This window comes from Crinia signifera, chromosome 6, assembly GCF_055691185.1.
Source record: "Crinia signifera chromosome 6, ASM5569118v1, whole genome shotgun sequence".
Classification (NCBI taxonomy): Eukaryota; Metazoa; Chordata; class Amphibia; order Anura; family Myobatrachidae; genus Crinia; species Crinia signifera.
In genome coordinates, this window is record NC_139222.1 from 45281140 (window position 1) to 45301487 (window position 20348).

The window sequence follows — 20348 nt, forward strand, 5'->3', positions numbered from 1 at the left end:
TTCAATGTAAATGTATCTATCTCGAATTCCTTTTTAGCCCCCCAAAAAATATAACAGTGTAATGTGGGCTAGGTGAAATGAGGAAGATTGCTAGACTAATGATGGAGAGAGGGAGATTGCTGTTATTTCAGGGAGTCTCCTGCAGAATGCAGGAGGGTAGGCAGCTATGCTCTGCATCCCTGCAGCACAACTTTCCCCACCATTCTCCATCTACAGGCACATCGCTCTTTACTCCTTGGCCCTGGATGTACTAAGCCTTGGGGAGTGATAAAATGGAGAGATAAAATGCCAGCCACTAAGCTGCTATCAGTCAGTTTATAGGCTGTGTTGTTTGGTCATTTATCTTTCTCCATTTTATCACTCTTAAAGGCTTGCTACTTTTGCCCCTAAATCTGATAAGGTATGTTAGTAACAGTTATCATAATATAATTGAAATATTTTTGTAAAAGGGCAGTCAAAATTCAGAACCATTTTGGACAGTCTAAATATAATATGTTTACCATTCATAAACTCGAGATAGTATCTTCTCAAGGCCAAATGGATTATTTAAATCATTTATAGTATAAGCATTTGCTGTCTCAGGTAAAGTTTATGTTTTATGGCAATAAAATGTCTAGGATAAGAATAAACTGATGTGACTAGGCAATTTAGCATTAGCAACAATGCTCAGTATTACAATTATAAAAGAATATAGATTCATTAAGTACATATAGTTACAGTAAAGAAAATTCTGTAAAATAAAAACTATAGTAGCAAAAATGGAAGTTGTAAAATTAAAATTAACATGTCAATCCAATTCATATTTACCAACTTTTAAAATCTCTTGTCTGGGAGAAGCTTGGAAACAAGACACATAGGGTGACATTCTATGGATTGAGATAAATGCGCATGTTTTCATATCGCACCACTTCGCACTTTTGAAAATCGCAAGATTGGACCGTTTTTCGCATATTTAATGAGATGCGAAAAACGGGCCAAATAGTGCGAATAGGTGCGAGTTGGTGCGATTTCTTTAGTCCTGAAAATGTGCGATTTTCATGTCTGAAAATCGCACATTTGCAGGAAATTGCATTTTAAATTTAAAAAAAACCAGCGCGGGGTCCCCCGCCAGAGCATAACAAGCCCCGGGCTCATGGAGCCGGTGCTGGTGACATAAAATCAGGGTCCCCGACAAATAGGGGTCCCCTTGATTTAATGAAACCAGCACCAGGCTCAAGGTCTGGCGCTGGCTGGTTCCCGAAATATGGGGGACAAAATGACTAGGGGTCCCCCGTATTTTAAGAACCAGCACCAGACCCAACCAGTCAGCAGGGTAATGCCACAGCCGGGGGACACTTATTATATAAGGTCCCGCGGCCAAAGCATTATCCCCGTGGCTGGTCAGCATGGGCAGGAGTCCTGGGGAAGTGGGGACCCCCCCAATGAAGGGGTCCCCCCCTCCAGGACTTACCAGCCCATGCTGAAAGTCCGGGGCTGTCCCCGATGCCCCTGGACGGTGGGCATCGGGCTGATGGAAAGTGTAAAAAATAGAATCAAAACTATTGTTTTCTACTGTAGAACTATGAGTCCCAGCAAGCCTACCCCACATGCTGGGACTTGGAGAACCACAAGTCCCAGCATGCAGGGCATTAAAGGGCCCCGGCTGTGGCATTACCCTGCTGGCTGGTTGGGTCTGGTGCTGGTTCTTAAAATACGGGGGACCCCTAGTCATTTTGTCCCCCGTATTTCGGGAACCAGCGCGCGCCGACCTTGAGCCTGGTGCTGGTTTCATTAAATCAAGGGGACCCCTATTTGTCGGGGACCCTGATTTTATGTCACCAGCACCGGCTCAATGAGCCCGGGGCTGGTTATGCTCTGGCGGGGGACCCCGCGCTGGTTTTTTTTTTTATTTTAACTGTTTAAACTATTTTTTACACCAGAACCCTGCACAGATCATTGTGATTCTGGCTAATTCGCCCATCATAACCTGGTCTGATTTTTGGGCGAATTATAGACACACTTTATACAAATCGCATACCATTAAATATGCGATTTGTATACTTTTTCATGTGAAAACATCTGGATGCGATGTGCTGCGAAAAGCAGCCATCGCATTTCCAGTGTGTCCAACTTGTTGGCCAAAATCGCACTTTTTTCACATTTTTGCAGCTCATTAAATATGCGAAAATGGAAAAAAATGCGATTTCGGCCGTTTTTGCGAAACAACTCGCCAAAGTCTAATTATCTCATCCCATAGAATGTCACCCATACTGCCTGCTTCAGCTGGGCTGAAAATCACTAGCTCCACCTCTAAATGCCACGATTGGTCTGCACCATTGAGCACCACTCACACCATAAAGTATTGCAATTCCCTATAAATATAATAATTCCTCATTCTGCACGCATCACTAAGAAACATGCAGGATGCAGGGGGCTGCCGGAAAAATCTGGATTCTTCTTTGTGTGCACAGATTTGGTCGCACTGTGGCCCTTAGTCTGGTTCACTCGCAATGGCAAATTCCTTCTCAAATGGACAAAACCATGGGCACTGAAGGGGGGGGGGGGGCAGATGCAACATGTGCAGAGAGATTTGGTATGGTTTTACTTCAAAATGAGATCTATATTGCACGTTACATCTGCCCAACCCCCCCCGCCCCCCCCCCCCCCCCTGCAGTGCACATGGTTTTGTCCATTTGAGAAGGAACCAGAATAAGGGCCTGTGTATGCGTCTGGATTTGGTATGCAGATTCGGAGTTGTGAATGAAGTACATGAGAGAAATGCAGACTCAGAAATGTTTTGTATTGGGTGCTTTCAGACAGTGACAGGGAAGTGAGTAAGTAGACACAGGGGGCTTTTTATGGGCATTTTATTGGAGTGCTGCTGGCGTGTCCCCAATAGCGATTACATGCAGATGCCGAATCAATCATAGAGGCTTACAGCATAGGTGCACTATTCACACAAAACTAACTAGAAACGTAGCATAGTTTGCTATACATTTTGCATTTACATAGAGGCCTTTTACATACTGTAATCTTGCCCAAGGTTATGGGCTTACCAGCCACGTCCAGGTAACAAGTCAACCAAGTATGCCACGGCACACAGTTTGGGACCCCTGTTCTAAGGGTTCAAGTCTAGAGCACAGGACACCCCTAAGCAAGTCCAAACAACTACCCCCCCCCCCCACATCACACTAGTGAGGGATAAGAAACAAAGCAAAAAGAAGGTGGAGCACTAAAAATTGTTTAAATAATAATGTAACAAATATTATCATATAATAATGATTGTGGGGTCAATTGAGTATTGCAATTTATTTCTGTCTCATAAAGACTGCATTAAGTTCAATAAAAAAAAAACAATAATGATACATGATGTAAACAAGTACACGTTAATAATATCAATTAAAACATATATAAAAAAAATATATAGGACAAATAAAGAAGCTTTATACTTAATGGGGTCCCGCTTGTTCCTATTGTGCTCTTTGTTATCAGAGGGCTTGATTACCCAAAGATGATCTGTTGAGGAGTCGAACCAGTTTGATGGGTGTCCATGTACCTTGCATGATTCAAAACCGGTGGAGGATGCTTTATTCCTATTGATTTTGGAAGCGTCCTCACAATGTTGCAGGTTATTGAGCAGGTGGTGGTTTCCCAATAGAGTTGGTTATGGCTGCAGATCACCAAGAGAGCGTGGGGCAATGGAAAAGAGCTGGTCAAATGAGGGGCATCCAAGAATAGCCTCTAAAGTCCAAATTAGAAAATATATGGTACTTGCTAAAGCGTTTCTTTTGTCAACGGGCAAATTTATCAAAGGTGAGGAGCAAGTAAAGTGTTAAGGTGCCCATACACGGTGCGATGCGATGCGCACTCCTGCAGGCATCTCATCGCACTGTCACACTCAGCCGCGGCGGTGCGCGGCGGGCATATTACTCACCCGTCCGCGCCCGCCGTCGGCTAGCGTGTAGTGGTCTCCGGGTCAGCGGCAGCGGGCAGCGGCAGTCTGGTGGGCAGCAGGCAGCGTGGGACATCGACAGGTGTAGCAGTGTGTGCTGTAATGGTGCCGGGAGGCCGGCGCCGCCATCTTGGTTAAGGGCAAAATAGCAGATTGGCCCAGGTCTGAGGTTTCCTCCCATACTGACCTGACAGCCAATGGCAGCCGCCCTCTTGGGATATAGGGGATCTGCCTAGGGCTGTTCAGTGTCAGTGCAAAGAGTCTCCAGAGGCGTTCACAGCTCCCAGCTGACTCCGGCTCTCTGACTCACCTCTCCTGACCTTGGTGCCTTGCTCGTGCTCTGTGTTGGTCTAGGTTGCTGCTTAACCCCATCGCTGCCAGTTCTCTCCACAGTCTGGTCTCTGCCTGTATCCCTGAGCTTCCTGGCCTAGCCCTTCAAGTCTCCTGCTTCCAAGCAATTCTTCAATCTTCATTCATCATTCATCTTCTTCCAGTCTTCAAGGATCCTTCATTTACCATCAAGTACATTCTCTTTCCGGATCCTCTTATTCTTCAAGACCCCAGCCTGCCGTCCTATGCTATTTGAACTGTCATTATTCAAATGAACTTTCTTCTTCTAAAGTGCCTTACTGGCTCAAGTATTGTTTATCACTAACTGCCACTTTAAGAAAGTATTCAAGTGTGTATTGTTTCCATTTATGAATTCTATTATTAAACCTGCACGATTTAATCCTTCATCATCTGGTCCGTCTCCAGTCGCTACACACCACACGACTTCATCCAGCCCTTCAGTCGTGACAGTTTGCACTGACCCGATGGAGTCGGGTGAAGTACAGGCTTCCATGGCGGACGTCTTTCAAGGTATCGTGACTCGTCTTGAACAAGTGGAAACTACCCAACGCCAAGTGGCTCAATTTCTTCAGGCCTTGTCCCCGCCCCAGGCGGCTCCCTCAGTGTCGGTTGCTCCAGCGCCAGAGATTCCAGTTCCTGTTTCCACACCAGGATCCGTAGTTCCTCATCACATGCAACTCCCTACTCCTAGCAAGTATGATGGTTCGCCAAGGGCATGCCGTGGGTTCCTGAACCAATGTGATGTCCACTTCACCTTGCAGTCATCTCACTTCCCAACCTCCAAGGCAAAGGTGGCCTATATTGTATCTCTCCTGGCAGGGTCAGCTCTGGACTGGGTGTCCCCTCTCTGGGAACGCTCTGACCCCCTGCTCAATGATTATGAAGCTTTTATTACCTCTTTTCGTCGCATCTTCGATGACCCTGGCAGAGTGTCCTCTGCCGCCACTGAAATCCTGAGGATTCGCCAGGGTAGCCGATCGGTGGGACAGTATGTTGTGCAGTTCCAGACCCTGGCCTCAGAATTAAAATGGAACGAAGAGGCTCTCCTCTCCGCCTTCTGGAATGGGCTGGCAGGTCGTATCAAGGATGAATTAGCTACTCGTGACTTCCCGGCTACCTTGATCGAGCTCATCTCTCTGTGCAACAAAGTAGATCTACGGATGCAGGAACGCCAACTAGAGAGAAATCGCTCTGATCGTCTTCGCCCTCGCTTCACCCCAAATGCTGTTCCCGTTCCTAGACCAAGTCCTTCCACAACTACACCACCTGATGAACCTATGCAGATCAATCGTTCTCGGCTCTCACAGGAAGAAAAGTCCCGTAGACGACGGGAGAATCTCTGCATGTACTGCGGGTGTGCTGCCCATCTACTGTCCTCCTGTCCATTGCGTCCGGGAAACGGCCGCTCCTAACCTCCCCGAGGGAGGCCCGGTTAGGAGTCTTGCTTTCATCTCCCTCCTCAGCTGTTTCCACCATTCCAATTACCATTGTGTGCCCTCAAGGGGAAAATAAAGTCCAGGCCCTATTGGATTCCGGAGCGGCAGGAAACTTTCTTTCTTCATCTTTCGTCTTTCAACACTCCCTGGCAGTACAACCCTTGACCCATCCCCTGGTTCTCACTGCAGTGGATGGGAGTCGTATCTGTAGTGGGCAAATCACCCTTCAAACCAATCCAGTGACAGTCCTAGTGGGTGCTCTACATCAAGAGACTCTAGAGTTCTTAGTTCTTCCTCAGTCATCACACCAGGTGGTCCTGGGTCTACCATGGCTCGCTAAACACAATCCTCATATTGATTGGACCAGCATGGAGATCAAGGCCTGGGGTACGAACTGTTTAACCACTTGCATGACTCGTATCATTCCACTCAATCAAATGAATCCTCAAGAAAAGGGAGGTTCCAGTCTTCCGTCTTCACCAGCTTCACCCTTGTCTATACCCACACCATACCATTCTTTTTCTGATGTCTTCAGCAAGGGAGGTGCCGATTCTCTGCCCCCTCATCGTCCTTGGGACTGTCCGATAGAGTTGGTACCCGGGAAATTTCCACCGCGGGGTCGTATCTACCCCTTATCTCTACCCGAGACCAAGGCTATGTCTGACTACATTCGTGAAAACTTGAATAAAGGCTTCATTCGTCCATCCACCTCGCCAGCCGGAGCGGGGTTTTTCTTCGTTAAAAAAAAAGATGGGACTCTCCGGCCATGTATCGACTATAGGGGTCTCAACGATATCACAATCAAGAACCGCTACCCATTACCCCTCATCACCGAACTCTTCGATAAGATCAGAGGGGCGTCTATTTTTACCAAACTGGATCTGAGAGGGGCGTACAACTTGATCCGAATCCGTTCCGGTGACGAGTGGAAGACGGCTTTCAACACCCGGGATGGCCACTACGAATACCTGGTGATGCCATTTGGCCTTTGCAATGCCCCGGCCGTCTTCCAACAGTTTGTAAACGACATATTTCGGGACTTACTGTATCATTCTGTCGTGGTGTATCTCGATGATATCCTCATATTCTCTCCTAACCTTCATCTCCATCGTCAAACTGTATCTGAAGTCCTGCGCCGTCTACGCCAAAATCAATTGTTCTGCAAGCTAGACAAATGCGTCTTCGAGGTCACTTCCATTCCATTTCTTGGCCACATCCTCACCAGCACTGGGATAGAGATGGACCCAGAGAAAGTAAGAGCCATCCAAGACTGGACAGCGCCTACCACGCTCAAAGGTATCCAGAGGTTCCTGGGTTTTTCAAATTATTATCGTCGCTTCATCCGGGACTTCTCCACCCTTGCTGCACCCCTTACAGCTCTAACCCGCAAGGGAGTAGATCCTAGTCAGTGGCCACCCGAAGCCTCGCTAGCTTTCCAACAACTAAAGAATGCATTCGTCTCTGCTCCAATTCTTCTTCAGCCGAACCTCGACAAACCCTTCATTATCGAGGTGGATGCATCCTCAGAGGGAGTCGGGGCAATCTTGTCACAGAAAGGAGAGGACCAGGAACTTCACCCCTGTGCTTTCTACTCTAAGAAGTTTCTTCCAGCAGAGAAAAATTACCCCATTGGGGAGCAAGAGTTACTAGCAGTAAAGTTAGCGTTGGAGGAGTGGCGGTACCTCCTGGAGGGGGCACGACATAAGATCACGGTATACTCTGACCATAAGAATCTCTCATTTCTCAAGCATGCCCAATGTCTTACTGCTCGTCAAGCCCGCTGGGCCATGTTCTTCGAACGATTTGATTTCCAGATCAGATTCAGACCCGGGTCGATGAATGCCAAGGCCGATGCCCTTTCACGCTCCTTCGAGACTCCGGCCGACCTAGAGACTCCTCCTCGACCAATCCTCGACCCTCTGGTTTTTGCTCAAGTTACGGTCCAACCTTCACCTCCTCCAGGCAAAACCTTTGTTCCCCTCAATCTTCGCAAAAGAGTGCTGTCCTGGGCACACGCTTCCCGTTTTGCAGGACATACTGGTGCACAGAAGACCCTAATGTTCCTGTTACGTTCATATTGGTGGCCCACCATTCGTCAAGATGTAACCAGCTTTGTCGCTTCCTGTGTAAAGTGCGCCCAGCATAAGTCCCCCAGAACATCTCCTGCCGGTCCTCTTCTACCTCTAGCCATTCCTACAGAACCATGGTCCCACTTGTCTATGGACTTTATCTGTGAACTTCCTCCCTCCAAAGGGCATACGGTAATCTGGGTGGTGGTTGACCGGTTCTCAAAAATGGCGCACTTCTTCCCATTGAAAGGTCTTCCATCCGCTCCAGTTCTGGCTCAGCTCTTCATCTCCACAATCTTCAAACTTCATGGGTTGCCCAAAGAGATTATATCTGACCGTGGAGTGCAATTCGTTGCAAAGTTTTGGAGGGCTCTCTGTTCCGCTGTACAAGTCAAACTCAAGTTCTCCACTGCATTCCACCCACAAACCAACGGGCAGACGGAACGGGTCAACCAAGACCTGGAAGCCTTCATTCGCTTATTCATCTCTTCTTCTCAAGACGACTGGGTCGATCTTCTGCCTTGGGCGGAATATGCGCACAATAATTCTTATCATTCATCCTCCGGCACCACTCCCTTTTTTACTGTTTTTGGCAAACATCCCCGATCTCCAGATTTCTCAGACTTATCTTCATCCGATGTTCCTGCAGCTGCTGCTTCTTTACAACGGTTTGCGAAAATCTGGTCAGATGTTCATACCGCTCTCCTCAAAGCATCCGCTCGATACAAAAGGATGGCGGACAGGAAAAGAAGAGCGGCTCCCAAATTGAAGGTTGGAGATCGAGTGTGGCTGTCTACCCGCCACATACGCCTTCGGTTACCATCCATGAAGCTGGCTCCCCGATTCATCGGACCGTTCCCAATCACGCAAGTTATTAATCCTGTTGCATACAGACTACAGCTTCCTTCTTCCCTGAAGATCTCAAATTCTTTTCATGTGTCTCTTCTAAAGCCCTTGAGATTGAACTTGTATCAAAAGAAGGTGCCCAAACCGCCCAAGATTGGTTCTGAAAGAGAGATTGAGTTCGAAGTGAGACGCATCATCGACTCACGTTGTCGCAATGCCCATCTGCAGTATCTGGTGGAGTGGCTTGGATTCGGTCCTGAGGAGAACTCCTGGGTTGATGCTGCAGATCTCCATGCTCCCCGTCTGGTGAGGCAATTCTTTCAAAGGAACCCACATAAGGTGCGTAGGTGCCCTGGGGTCACCCAGAAAAGGGGGGGTACTGTCACACTCAGCCGCGGCGGTGCGCGGCGGGCATATTACTCACCCGTCCGCGCCCGCCGTCGGCTAGCGTGTAGTGGTCTCCGGGTCAGCGGCAGCGGGCAGCGGCAGTCTGGTGGGCAGCAGGCAGCGTGGGACATCGACAGGTGTAGCAGTGTGTGCTGTAATGGTGCCGGGAGGCCGGCGCCGCCATCTTGGTTAAGGGCAAAATAGCAGATTGGCCCAGGTCTGAGGTTTCCTCCCATACTGACCTGACAGCCAATGGCAGCCGCCCTCTTGGGATATAGGGGATCTGCCTAGGGCTGTTCAGTGTCAGTGCAAAGAGTCTCCAGAGGCGTTCACAGCTCCCAGCTGACTCCGGCTCTCTGACTCACCTCTCCTGACCTTGGTGCCTTGCTCGTGCTCTGTGTTGGTCTAGGTTGCTGCTTAACCCCATCGCTGCCAGTTCTCTCCACAGTCTGGTCTCTGCCTGTATCCCTGAGCTTCCTGGCCTAGCCCTTCAAGTCTCCTGCTTCCAAGCAATTCTTCAATCTTCATTCATCATTCATCTTCTTCCAGTCTTCAAGGATCCTTCATTTACCATCAAGTACATTCTCTTTCCGGATCCTCTTATTCTTCAAGACCCCAGCCTGCCGTCCTATGCTATTTGAACTGTCATTATTCAAATGAACTTTCTTCTTCTAAAGTGCCTTACTGGCTCAAGTATTGTTTATCACTAACTGCCACTTTAAGAAAGTATTCAAGTGTGTATTGTTTCCATTTATGAATTCTATTATTAAACCTGCACGATTTAATCCTTCATCATCTGGTCCGTCTCCAGTCGCTACACACCACACGACTTCATCCAGCCCTTCAGTCGTGACACGCACAGTACAAAAAGTATGTGCTGCTTATACTTTTTGTACTGCCTCCTGATCACATCGCATCACACGCAAATTACATGCAAATTGCGTGCGATCCGATGCGATTTAGTACAAAACACACAGGAAAAATCTCACCGTATATCGGCACCTTTAAAGAGCGGATACGAACGAGAACACAAACCCTCGCAAGCGGCCATCCGGTAGATAAATCATTCGATGATTGCTGACCATCGAATGCTTTCTGCATCCTTCGGTCTGAAAAGTAAGTCAATATTTACTTTTTAGATGGCCATTGCAGCCTGAATTTGTGGCAGTCAATACTGCCCCAGGCAGGCATCGACAAGCCCAGCATGTTTATGGAGACGCCCTTAAAACGCTTTTTTGTATAGTTCCTGTAGTAGTAGTGCTATTTATACATATAATGTGCCTAGCAGCAGTAATTCCATAACTAGACATTTTGGTGCCATGTGCCCGAAAAGGAATTGATGTGCTAATCACCCCCCCCCCCCCCCCCCCTTTACACACACACAAAATATGGGCAGTGTAATGTAGTGCAGTGCAAATGTAGGGTATGGCTTTGTGGGAAAGAGACATTGCCACATTGCCACATATTAGTACCAATTCACATTATACCACACACACTGTGCCAGGTAGAGCCCTTTTTCGACACACCGTTCCAGGTAGAGCCCCTTAGACACACTGCACCATTACACATTGTCACACACCGCCTGTGTTGTCCTTAAGGACTCAGGGAGTGGGCGGAGGTGCGGGCTGCACGACTCCGGCGCCCTTTGACCTCTCGCTGCCTGGAGCTGGTGCTCCTACGCCCCTGCCCTACCAAGGTTAAACTGTGGGAAATAAGCCATGCAAGGACCCAAGCCATATTTGTAGATCAGCGTGTAGTACTGTATTCGAAGCATTTGTTTGGGGCACACTGCTGGCAGGATGTGCGAATTGCAGAGGTACAGTATAGCATTTAGTACAGTGGTTGCTACAGGAAAAAAATATAAAAAAGACTAAAACACAGTGGCATAAAAGACAGTATTAAAACAGTGGTGATATCAATATAAAAATAATGTCATTATTTCAGAGTGGAAACCTATATGTCTCTGTATTTGCAGGACCTCTAGTCAGCTTGAAAAAGAGCTCTCAGCAGATTTTCCTGTTGGTAAGAATTTAAAATGAATTGAAATCTGTATCATTAAATAAAGCACAAAACATTTTGGAAATAAATAATATTTGTCCTTGTTTTTCTCAGCCCAAGCTTGTGGAGGAAGGTTTAACCTATGCAGAACTGGAGATTATAAAACCTATACCACCTGTGAAGGATACCACGTCGAGTACAGTATATGCACAGATACTGTTTTCAGAAAGTTCTTTGCAGAAACAGATTCCCCCATGCAGGGAATAAGCCAAGAGCTACCTAGTTTACATAAAATCAACCACACAAGAAAAACAACCTGATATCTGAAAACTGGAGAGTTCACAAAGCTTTCATAATCTAAGTTGAGCCAAACATACAGTATGCATTGCCGGGTTTTTTTTTTTTTTTGGCAGTATTACTGTTAAAGTATTGTGTACAGTATATAACTGCAACAAGTGAATCAATACAATGCAAAAGTTATTTAGTTGCAATGGTATTTATAAAATAATAGTAATATGTATTCTTGTTCAGTGGTTTTGGTTGATAGGTTGACAGCAAGCAGTTCGACCATTATTGGTCGACAGGCAAAAGGTTGACATGCACTAGGTCAACACTGACATATGGACTACAGATGGACTATTGCCAGACTATGGTCGACACAAGCAATTTTTTTTCATCCAGATGACTCGTTTATACTTTATGATCTACGTGGACTAGAATCAGAAATGGTAAAGTGTGCCTAGCAAAATGGCCTCAGGCCGGAAGCCAGAGGCGGAACTACAGATGGACTAGTGCCATGCACCGTCCTGTGCTACCTGCCAGAATGGGGTGCATGCACATGAGATGGGGTGCGTGCACATTCACGGCAATGGGGTGCCAGCTATACAGATATGGTGCTCTGGCGGAAACAAGGAGAATGGCCCTATCTGTACCATTAGTGAAGGACTGAGCGGTCCACTACTGCGCCTGTCACCCTCTTCCTGTCACCCATCGTTTTTTCCTGTCACACTTTGCCTCCCCATGTCACCCACGGCCGTGTCGCATATTGTGTAATAGGTTGTAAGGGCTCAAATTATATTTTTGCACCTGGACTCACCACCCACAAGTTCCGCCACTGTTGTTAACAAATGTCAACAGAGACACAAAAACATGAAAACTAACGTCGACCTTTTCACATGTTGCTATTTTGCTTGTGTCAACCTTTTGACCATGTCGACTAGAGCAATGTTTCCCAACCTTTTTCTCTCTCCTGTGCAGTGATGTGTGCTAAGCAATCTTGCTGAGTGATGCTGAGCAATGTACATTGCTCTGATTGCTTGGCAACATCTCAACATGTGTAGGCCCCTATAGTTTAACATCACTGGGTTTCAGTGAAAATGTGCAGGGAAAGAAATAATGGTATCTGTGTTTAATCAAAAATAACTAATTTCTTACTTTTTACTTTTTCATTAAATTCATGTTATTTTTTTTTATTTAAGAAATGTAATTAATTTGACTCTTGCCCCTTGTATATAGTTTTATATGGAGTATCATATGCTAAAAGTCTTTCTTCTGGCTGTTCTATTGGGTTTGCTTAGTCTGTTTATATGAAAATGCCAAACTCATGACTGAAGTGCTAAGACATCTAAGGCATATGTCTTTCATTTCCTGAAGTCAACGAGACTGGCTTTGGTCAGCATGATTGGTGAGCTAGAAGTCCAAAACTCCACACACATTATTGTTTTATTACAGCAGAACTAGTGGAAATTGCAGTTGCAAAGATTTCCTACTGTAGCTCTCCAATATTTAGATAAGAATGAATGACCATTAGGTTCCCTTTGACTAAAGTAATCGGTACTTGTTTCCTAGCACGGCGCCCATCCCATGGAATCGTGTACCTTATTTAGTGGTGTGTGATGCGTGCGATCCAATGCTTGTACAATTAAAAATTGCATAGCATCGCATGCCAGCAAATGGGATGCGATGCGATTTTTAATTGTACAAGAACCCATGCCATGAGATGTGATGGGTGCTTACAATGAGATGTAACCCCCAGTATCTACGACATCCCGAAGTGTGGCGAGGGGCGGCGGTACCCGAAGCGTGGCGAGCAGACACGAATACGAGCCCAAAGCATGGCGAGCGTACGCGGAAAGTAATCCGTGTCCCCTCGCGGGGCACTTCACGCTTCGGGCTCGTGCTGCGCTCGCCACACTATCTAAAATCAACTCCACGCCGACGTGGATAGTGGGGGTATGAAAAGGTCGGAGGACGCGCACCGCTGCGCTCGCCACACTTCGGGATGGCGTGGATACTGGGGGTTACATCTCATTGTAAGCACCCATCACATCTCATGGCATGGGTGCTTGAAAAATTAAAAAATCGAATTGCATCGCATCGCATGCCGCAATATTCCAGGGGGATGCGATGCGATGAGATTTTTAAGAGCCCATACAATGGAAATCGTGGGTGCCGTTCTAGGAAACAAGTACCAAATAATCTAAGGGGTAAATTTACTAAAATGTGAGCTTTGTGAGAGATGTTGCCCATAGCAACCAATCAGATTCTCTCTATTATCCTCTAGAAGGTGCTAGATAAATGATAAATAAAATCTGGTTTCTATGGGCAACATCTCTCACTTCTAAAAACTCATACTTTATAAAATGTACCCCCTAGGGGTATATTTACTAATGATTGAGTTGTATTTGGTATGAAGTTCAATTTAATTCCACTGAAATAAAATCATATAAACAGACGTTCCACAGCCGATAGTGTCAATGCACATCCTTGACACCACATCTTAACTCTAAAATAACAACTCAGACAACTGTAATTGTGGTAAAAGGAGTCAGCTATTAAAGATGAAGGCTTATTTATATCTAATCTGAAATGAAAAACTTCCCTCCTCTAAAACTATGGTGGTGGAAAGAAAAACAGTTATTTAAATATAATCCAGAACTAATAAAAATAAACATTTCTTAATGGCCTTCTGCCCTATTGGTATGGACAGGGTCTACTGCCACCATCCGCATCCATTTGAAACTCACAAATGCAGAGCTATTCTCCCTGCCTTTACATTGACCAAACAAAAATCTCAAAGGCCACCTGCCCTGCTTGCTCAACTTGAGGCAACAGCTCAACTAATGTAGACCCCCAGGGACCCACCTGGACCGTTAATCTCACTAAAGTAATCTGATATCTCTGCCTATCTACTTTCTTAAAAGGAGCTCCTTCCAGGGAAATAAAGCATGTAAGCCGCTATCATATCTTTCCGTTCTTAACCCGGAAAACTGCCATGTTCCCTAAGAAGGGGATGCAGTTTAAATCCCGGCGGTCGGGATCCCGGCGTTCAGAATCCCGACGCTGGAATCCCGACCGCCGAAATCCTGACACTTTCTCCCTCCGTGTGTGTCCACGACACCCCTGGAGGGAGAATAAATTAGCAAGCCGAGCGTAGCGAGGCACCGGGCCCGCTGCGTGAAACCTCAAAACTCTTATCAAATTGTCTAAAAATACAGCCCAACCAGCTTTGGACAGATATACCCCGTCTGCTCTATACAGCTACTGCATTAACTCTCCTTTCCTTTGCACCAAGTCAACAGCATCACGTAAAACTCCTTTGCACATTATCTGACCAGAATAGAATGCAAAAAGGGCATTCCTGCATTAGTTAGATCAACTCCCGGCACATCTCACACCTTAAATCTAAAGAGGTCCTTGACGTGAGGTAATTTCCTCCTAAATGGACCAAGCGAAAAAGGGGGATCCCACAAGACACACTACCGACTCTAACAACACAGCCCTCAGACTTGTCCTACGACCAGTCCATCCAACCACAGCTAGTTCAGGAAATCGAACCAGGTCAGCAGTTAGCTGCGACCAGGACAACCAAAATATGTAGGAGTGACCTACAATCCATATATATGTAAGTAGAAATTAGGAGAAATATTGTATTAAATTGATGCTTGACATGTAGGGTACTATTTAATAGGATGCGATTTTTAGTAAGGTTCATTTTCCAAAATTGGGATTTAAAAAAAATAAAATAAAAATCAACTATTTCATGGGATGCGAATTTGTGGGTGAAAAGTGTGATACTGTATGGTGCAATTTTTATGTGGGGCATTAAATGATCCGCTGTCCTCTTCTATATGTAGAATCCATTTTGGTTCCTGTGGAAAGAAATCCCACTTGTTTCTTCGCTCCGCAGGAACACTGTACATACAGTGCAATCTTATGTTTACATCTGTGGCTCCACCCACAGACCATAAGATAGGTCAGCCCACCAACCAATTATGATCGTAAAAAGTCCAATGCCCGCTCATTATTGGCTGGTAGGCAGGCCTCTGGTCTGTGGGTGGAATCTTAACCATGTAAGTGCACGACTATCCCGCAGTATAAAAATGCAGAACAAAGGCAATAAGTAAGCTGCTTTTACAGCTCTGTTTCTTTGTTCTAATAAGAATTGATTCCACCGGTCCCATGTAGCCATGTAGGCGGAGAACATAGCAGGCACCAAATCCTGATAAGCTAAGCCCTCCAAGTCAGCCGGATGACCTGCCACACTTAAGGGGGACACTCATAAGCAACTGCATCGGTGCAGGGAGCAACACAAAGAAAATGAGCCCAGTCAAAATAGGAGAAGGTGTCTGCAATATTGTAACTACCAGGGACATGCTCCACGACCACCTGTATAGATATGTTGTTCTCAAGACATATCAACACTATCTGTGCCAGCAATCTTACAGGAACCGGAAGAGAGGTGGATTTTTGTTGATTAATGGCAAAAACAACCCCCAAATTATCACACCAAAATAATACCTCACGATTTTGTAGCATTTCACACCACAACTCAAGGGCCAACATAATACAAAAAAGCTCCAACAGGAGCATTTTCCCATCTAGCCTTCTATCCAATCCATTGGCCACCGTGCTATGCATCATTTACCTGCAAAATACTCGCCAAAACCTGATTACCCTTTAGCATCCATGAAGAGTTCCAAAACCGTATTTGAAGGAGCCACCTCTCTCCAGATACAAACAACATTAAAATGCCTCAAGAACTCATCTTAAATTAACAAGTCCCTACGGATCTCTGCTGATAAATGCAAAAATGGTGAGATCGCCGCAGCTCCACCGTTGCTCTCTTAAGCTTCCTGCAAAAAACGTTGCCCATCGGAATTACTCTGCAAGCAAAGTTAAATAAGCCTAATATTGACTGTTCGGATCTGGATACCTCTGCCAAAATATAAGACCCTTCCCATCATCATAACTTTTGCTTATAACCTGGCCATCTGTACTATATATTGCATTTTCTTGAAGACCTTCCCCATAAATGGTTTCTGTTGATAGATCTACAGTGTTTAGATATACAGTCAATGGGTCCTCCCCAAAAGGTCAACTTGAAAAAAGTAGACACATGACAAGGTCAACATGGTTTTTCACAATTTTTTATCATTTTTTGGACTCTTTCATACTATGCAATTGGAATGGAATGCAATTGAGAATAGTAAAGTGCCCAAAGTGCAAATGAAGTGAGCCATGTCAGGGTACGCTTTACACCAATTGGGGGTCCTTTTCAACACTGACACCAAAAACTAATTTCCAACTTTTCATGTGTCTACCTTTGTGATGTTGAGCTTTTGACCCTGTAGACTTATTGCATGTCAATCTTTTATGGTAGACCTATTGACTGTCTATGTAGACACTGGTGTGATCCACACCACACTAGTAATCCACACCCACCCATAAAAACTTTAAATGTAAATGGAGGAATAAGATACATTAGGGGGATGTGGGACAATGGACTATAGTGGACCTTAAAGGAGACTGAGGAGGATGACCCTGTTTAGTAACAGTTACAAAATGTTTGAGTATTGGTCACAAAGGATTGGAATGAAGTGGTACAAGAGATATACTGTAGAAGTAATGGGGGAGTGTTATATGCAAACATGGGGTAATACATATAATGCTAGGAGGGCATGACCTTAGTGTGTAAGGGGGGATGGCGGTACGGCCTGAAGCAGATTCAGAAATAAAGTAGTATCACCTTGTGATACTGAATGTATGATTGCCATCACCTGTTGTGAAATGCCTTTCTTATCAATTAACCTGTTCAAAACAGGTGATGGCAATTATACATTACCAGGGAAGTCCAGGAAGAGAGCATTGGGTCCCTCCTGGAAAGGGTCATGTTGGGCGATATTGTAAAAGTTTATAGGAAATATATTACAATTGAAAAGTCTTCAATATAATTCAAACAGTTGATGAGTTTGTTAATAGATCCTCCTGGCTGAAACATATTCTGCATAAAGCTAGTCTCCATCTAAGAACAGCCAATAAGAGGACCACATGGATTTCTTAGATCTATACAAAGAACTATTGCTAAATGATCATATAGAGGACCCCATTCATCTGGTAACAAAGTCTATTTTGCAGTGCCCCAGAGGGTAACACCAAAAGCTGGGGGAACTGGGTGAGAACAGTCGCACAGGAAAAATCAGGAAGGAATTATTTATGGAGAGGACCCTCATCAATGGTGTAATGCCGAATATTATGCAAAACAAGAGGGTGTGCTATCACTGGACTTGTGACACTCCCTCTATTGTCACTCTCCCTGTCCCTGCTGCCACTCTCCCTGTCCCTGTTGTTACTCTCCCTGTCCCAGCTAACACTCTCCCCCTGTGTCCCTTTTGTCACTATTCCTGTGTCCATGCTGTCACTCTCCCTGGGTCCCTGCTGTTACTCTCTGTCCCTGCGTCCCCACTGTCACTCTTCCTGTGTCCAAGCTTTCAGTCTTCCTGTTCCTGCGTCACTTCTGTCACTATCCCTATCCCTTTGTCACTGCTGTCACTCTCCCTGTCATGTCACTCTCAATGTCCCTGTGTCTCTGCTGTCAATCTCCCTGCCCCTGCTTTCACTCTTCATGCCCCTGTGTGCCTGCTGCCACTCTCCCTGTCTCTGCTTTCATTCTACCTGTCACTGTGGGGGTTATTCTAGTCCATTCTTTCTGACAAAATCCTTCTTAGATGGACAAAACCATGTGCACTGCGGGTGGGGCAGATGTAACTTGTGCAGAGAGAATTAGATTTGGGTGGGGTTTTTCTTCAAAGTGAGATCTATATTGAAGTGTAAAATCATGCAGTCAGTATTTTCCCTGCACAGAAACAAAATAACTCACCCAAATCTAATTCTCTCTGCACATGTTACATCTGCCCCCCTGCAGTGCACATGGTTTTGTCCATCTAAGAAGGATTTTGTCAGAAAGAATGAACTAGAATAAACCCCTGTGTCCTTGTTATCACTCTCCCTCTACCTGTGTCTCTGATGCCCCTTTCCCTCCTATTACTGTCCATATGTCCCCGAATTTTGGCTCATACCATGTGGTATAATATGAATTTTGGCTCATACCATTAATGGTGAAGAATCCTCTTCTTAATTCAGTACAGAATTTATTTTCCTTGAGCCTCAGTACATGACCAAGTGTATAGCCCTGTTACTGAACAAATCAACTCCCAGTTCCTTATGATTCCTAATCCTGTATCTGAATAGACTGTACTAATCATAACACCTCTAAAACTCCATTTCTCCAGTGAAAACATACTCAGCATGGTTAGCCTATCTTTGTTTTTTAGTAATTTGTGACCTTTTACTAGTTTAGTTGCCCTTCTCTGTACCTGTTCCAATTAATTTCTGTCCTATTTAACCCCTTGAGTGGTAGGTTTTGCTGGGGCAGGACAAACCTAAAAGGGCAGGTTTGTCCTGCCCCAGCAAAACCAACCACAGTGGAAAGCCCTCCCTCCCTCACCTCTGCTCCGGCGTTAGTACGTCGGAGCTTCCCTGCCGCAGCTAGTATCCCCGCTGCCTTAGCCAACGGCCTGTCCCATTCAGCAATGATGTCAGCGGCAGGCTGGGGGATGTTCGCGGCAGCTCGGGAGGACTCGGGTGCCTGAGCGCTCCAGAGTCCCCCCGAACATCCCCGAGCCTGCCGCCAATGTCACTGCTATTAAATGTATGGAGGCAGGTGGCGGAGCGGTGTTAGAAGAGCTCCGGCGTGTGATTGCCGGAGCACAGGTGATGGAGGGTTAGGGGGGTGATTGGGGAGGGGGGGCTCTAGAAGTGCTGCGCCAGTGGTGCACACCTGGACACCACCTATTTCATATTTGTGGTATGCCCGGATATTTTCCGGGACAGCCCGCTGCGGCATACCACTCAAAGGGTTAAGGTGCAGTGCACAGCAATGAACAGTTTTCCAAGTGTGGTCTCACCACTGCCTTGTAAAGAGGCGGCACTATCACATTGACATCCCTTGAATCCATTCCCCTTTTAATGCATGCCAGTGTCCTGTTTGCTTTTGCTGTTGCACTTTAGCACTGTGCACTATTACCCAATTTATCATCTATGATGTCCTTCTCTACAGCAGAATTCCCTATTTTAACTCCATTTAGCCTATAAGTAGCTTGTTCATTTTTGTTCCCATAATGAATTACTCTACATTTTTCAACAGTAAACTGCATTTTCCACCTTTCCGCCCACTTTTCCAATTTAATTAAGTTGCTATGTAGTGTAATCACATCCTCTCCTGAGTTAATATCCTTACTCAACTTCATGTTGGCCGCAAATATTGCAAGCTTACTCTCTCTGTCACTACCTATATTATTAATGAATACATTAAATAAGGTGGGTTCCAATATTGTACCTTGAGGGACTCTACTCTGGACGTTACCCCATCTGGAATGTATGCTGCTTCTTTATGCCATTTACCACAACTCTCTGTCCCCGATTGTGCAACCAGTTTTTAATTCAATTACAAATTGTATCTCCTTCCCCTAAGTTACCTAGTTTTATTAAAAACCTCTTATGAGGCACCATGTCAAAAGCTTTAGCAACATATTTCCCTAAGACCAACCCCTACTGACTTCCTCATAGAAGCTAATTAAATTAGTCTGGCATGATCTATTTTTGATGAACCCAAGCTGAGCCTTACTTATCACCTTCTCCTGTTCTAAGAAATTTTGGATACTATCTCTTATTATTCCTTCTAATTTTTTTCCACAATGGATGTTAAGCTGACATCTATATTTTTCAGGGTTATGGGGGTTTTTTGGATGTAGATCCACAAACTGGTCTGCGCTATTGTTTGAGCAGCCCAATATGAGAGGTTACTGTGGGGATTTGCTGGGAAGCAGAATATATCGGGCGCTTGTTAAAATAATAAAGAGAATTTTGAAAAAATAGGGATTTTTTTGCTGCATGGAGTGGTAGGAGTGGGAGAGATAAAGTAAAGCGAATAAGTTGTTATAGAATAGTTGGTGAGATTTATTAGGGGTTAGGCAGAACAAGTGCTGTTTG

At 45.5% G+C, this 20348-nt stretch overlaps 1 protein-coding gene across 2 annotated transcripts in view; it reads left to right on the forward strand.

Annotated features, from left to right (window-relative positions):
• The window catches only part of VSTM4 (V-set and transmembrane domain containing 4), an 89976-nt gene extending 76224 nt beyond the window's left edge, over nucleotides 1–13752 (forward strand). For both annotated transcript variants that reach the window (XM_083146093.1, XM_083146094.1), the window contains exons 7-8: nucleotides 10996–11042; nucleotides 11133–13752. In XM_083146093.1, coding sequence (XP_083002219.1) covers nucleotides 10996–11042; nucleotides 11133–11285 — 200 coding nt within the window. In that variant the 3' untranslated portion in view covers nucleotides 11286–13752. The remainder of the gene's footprint in view (nucleotides 1–10995; nucleotides 11043–11132) is intronic.
• The last annotated feature ends 6596 nt before the right edge of the window (nucleotides 13753–20348 follow it).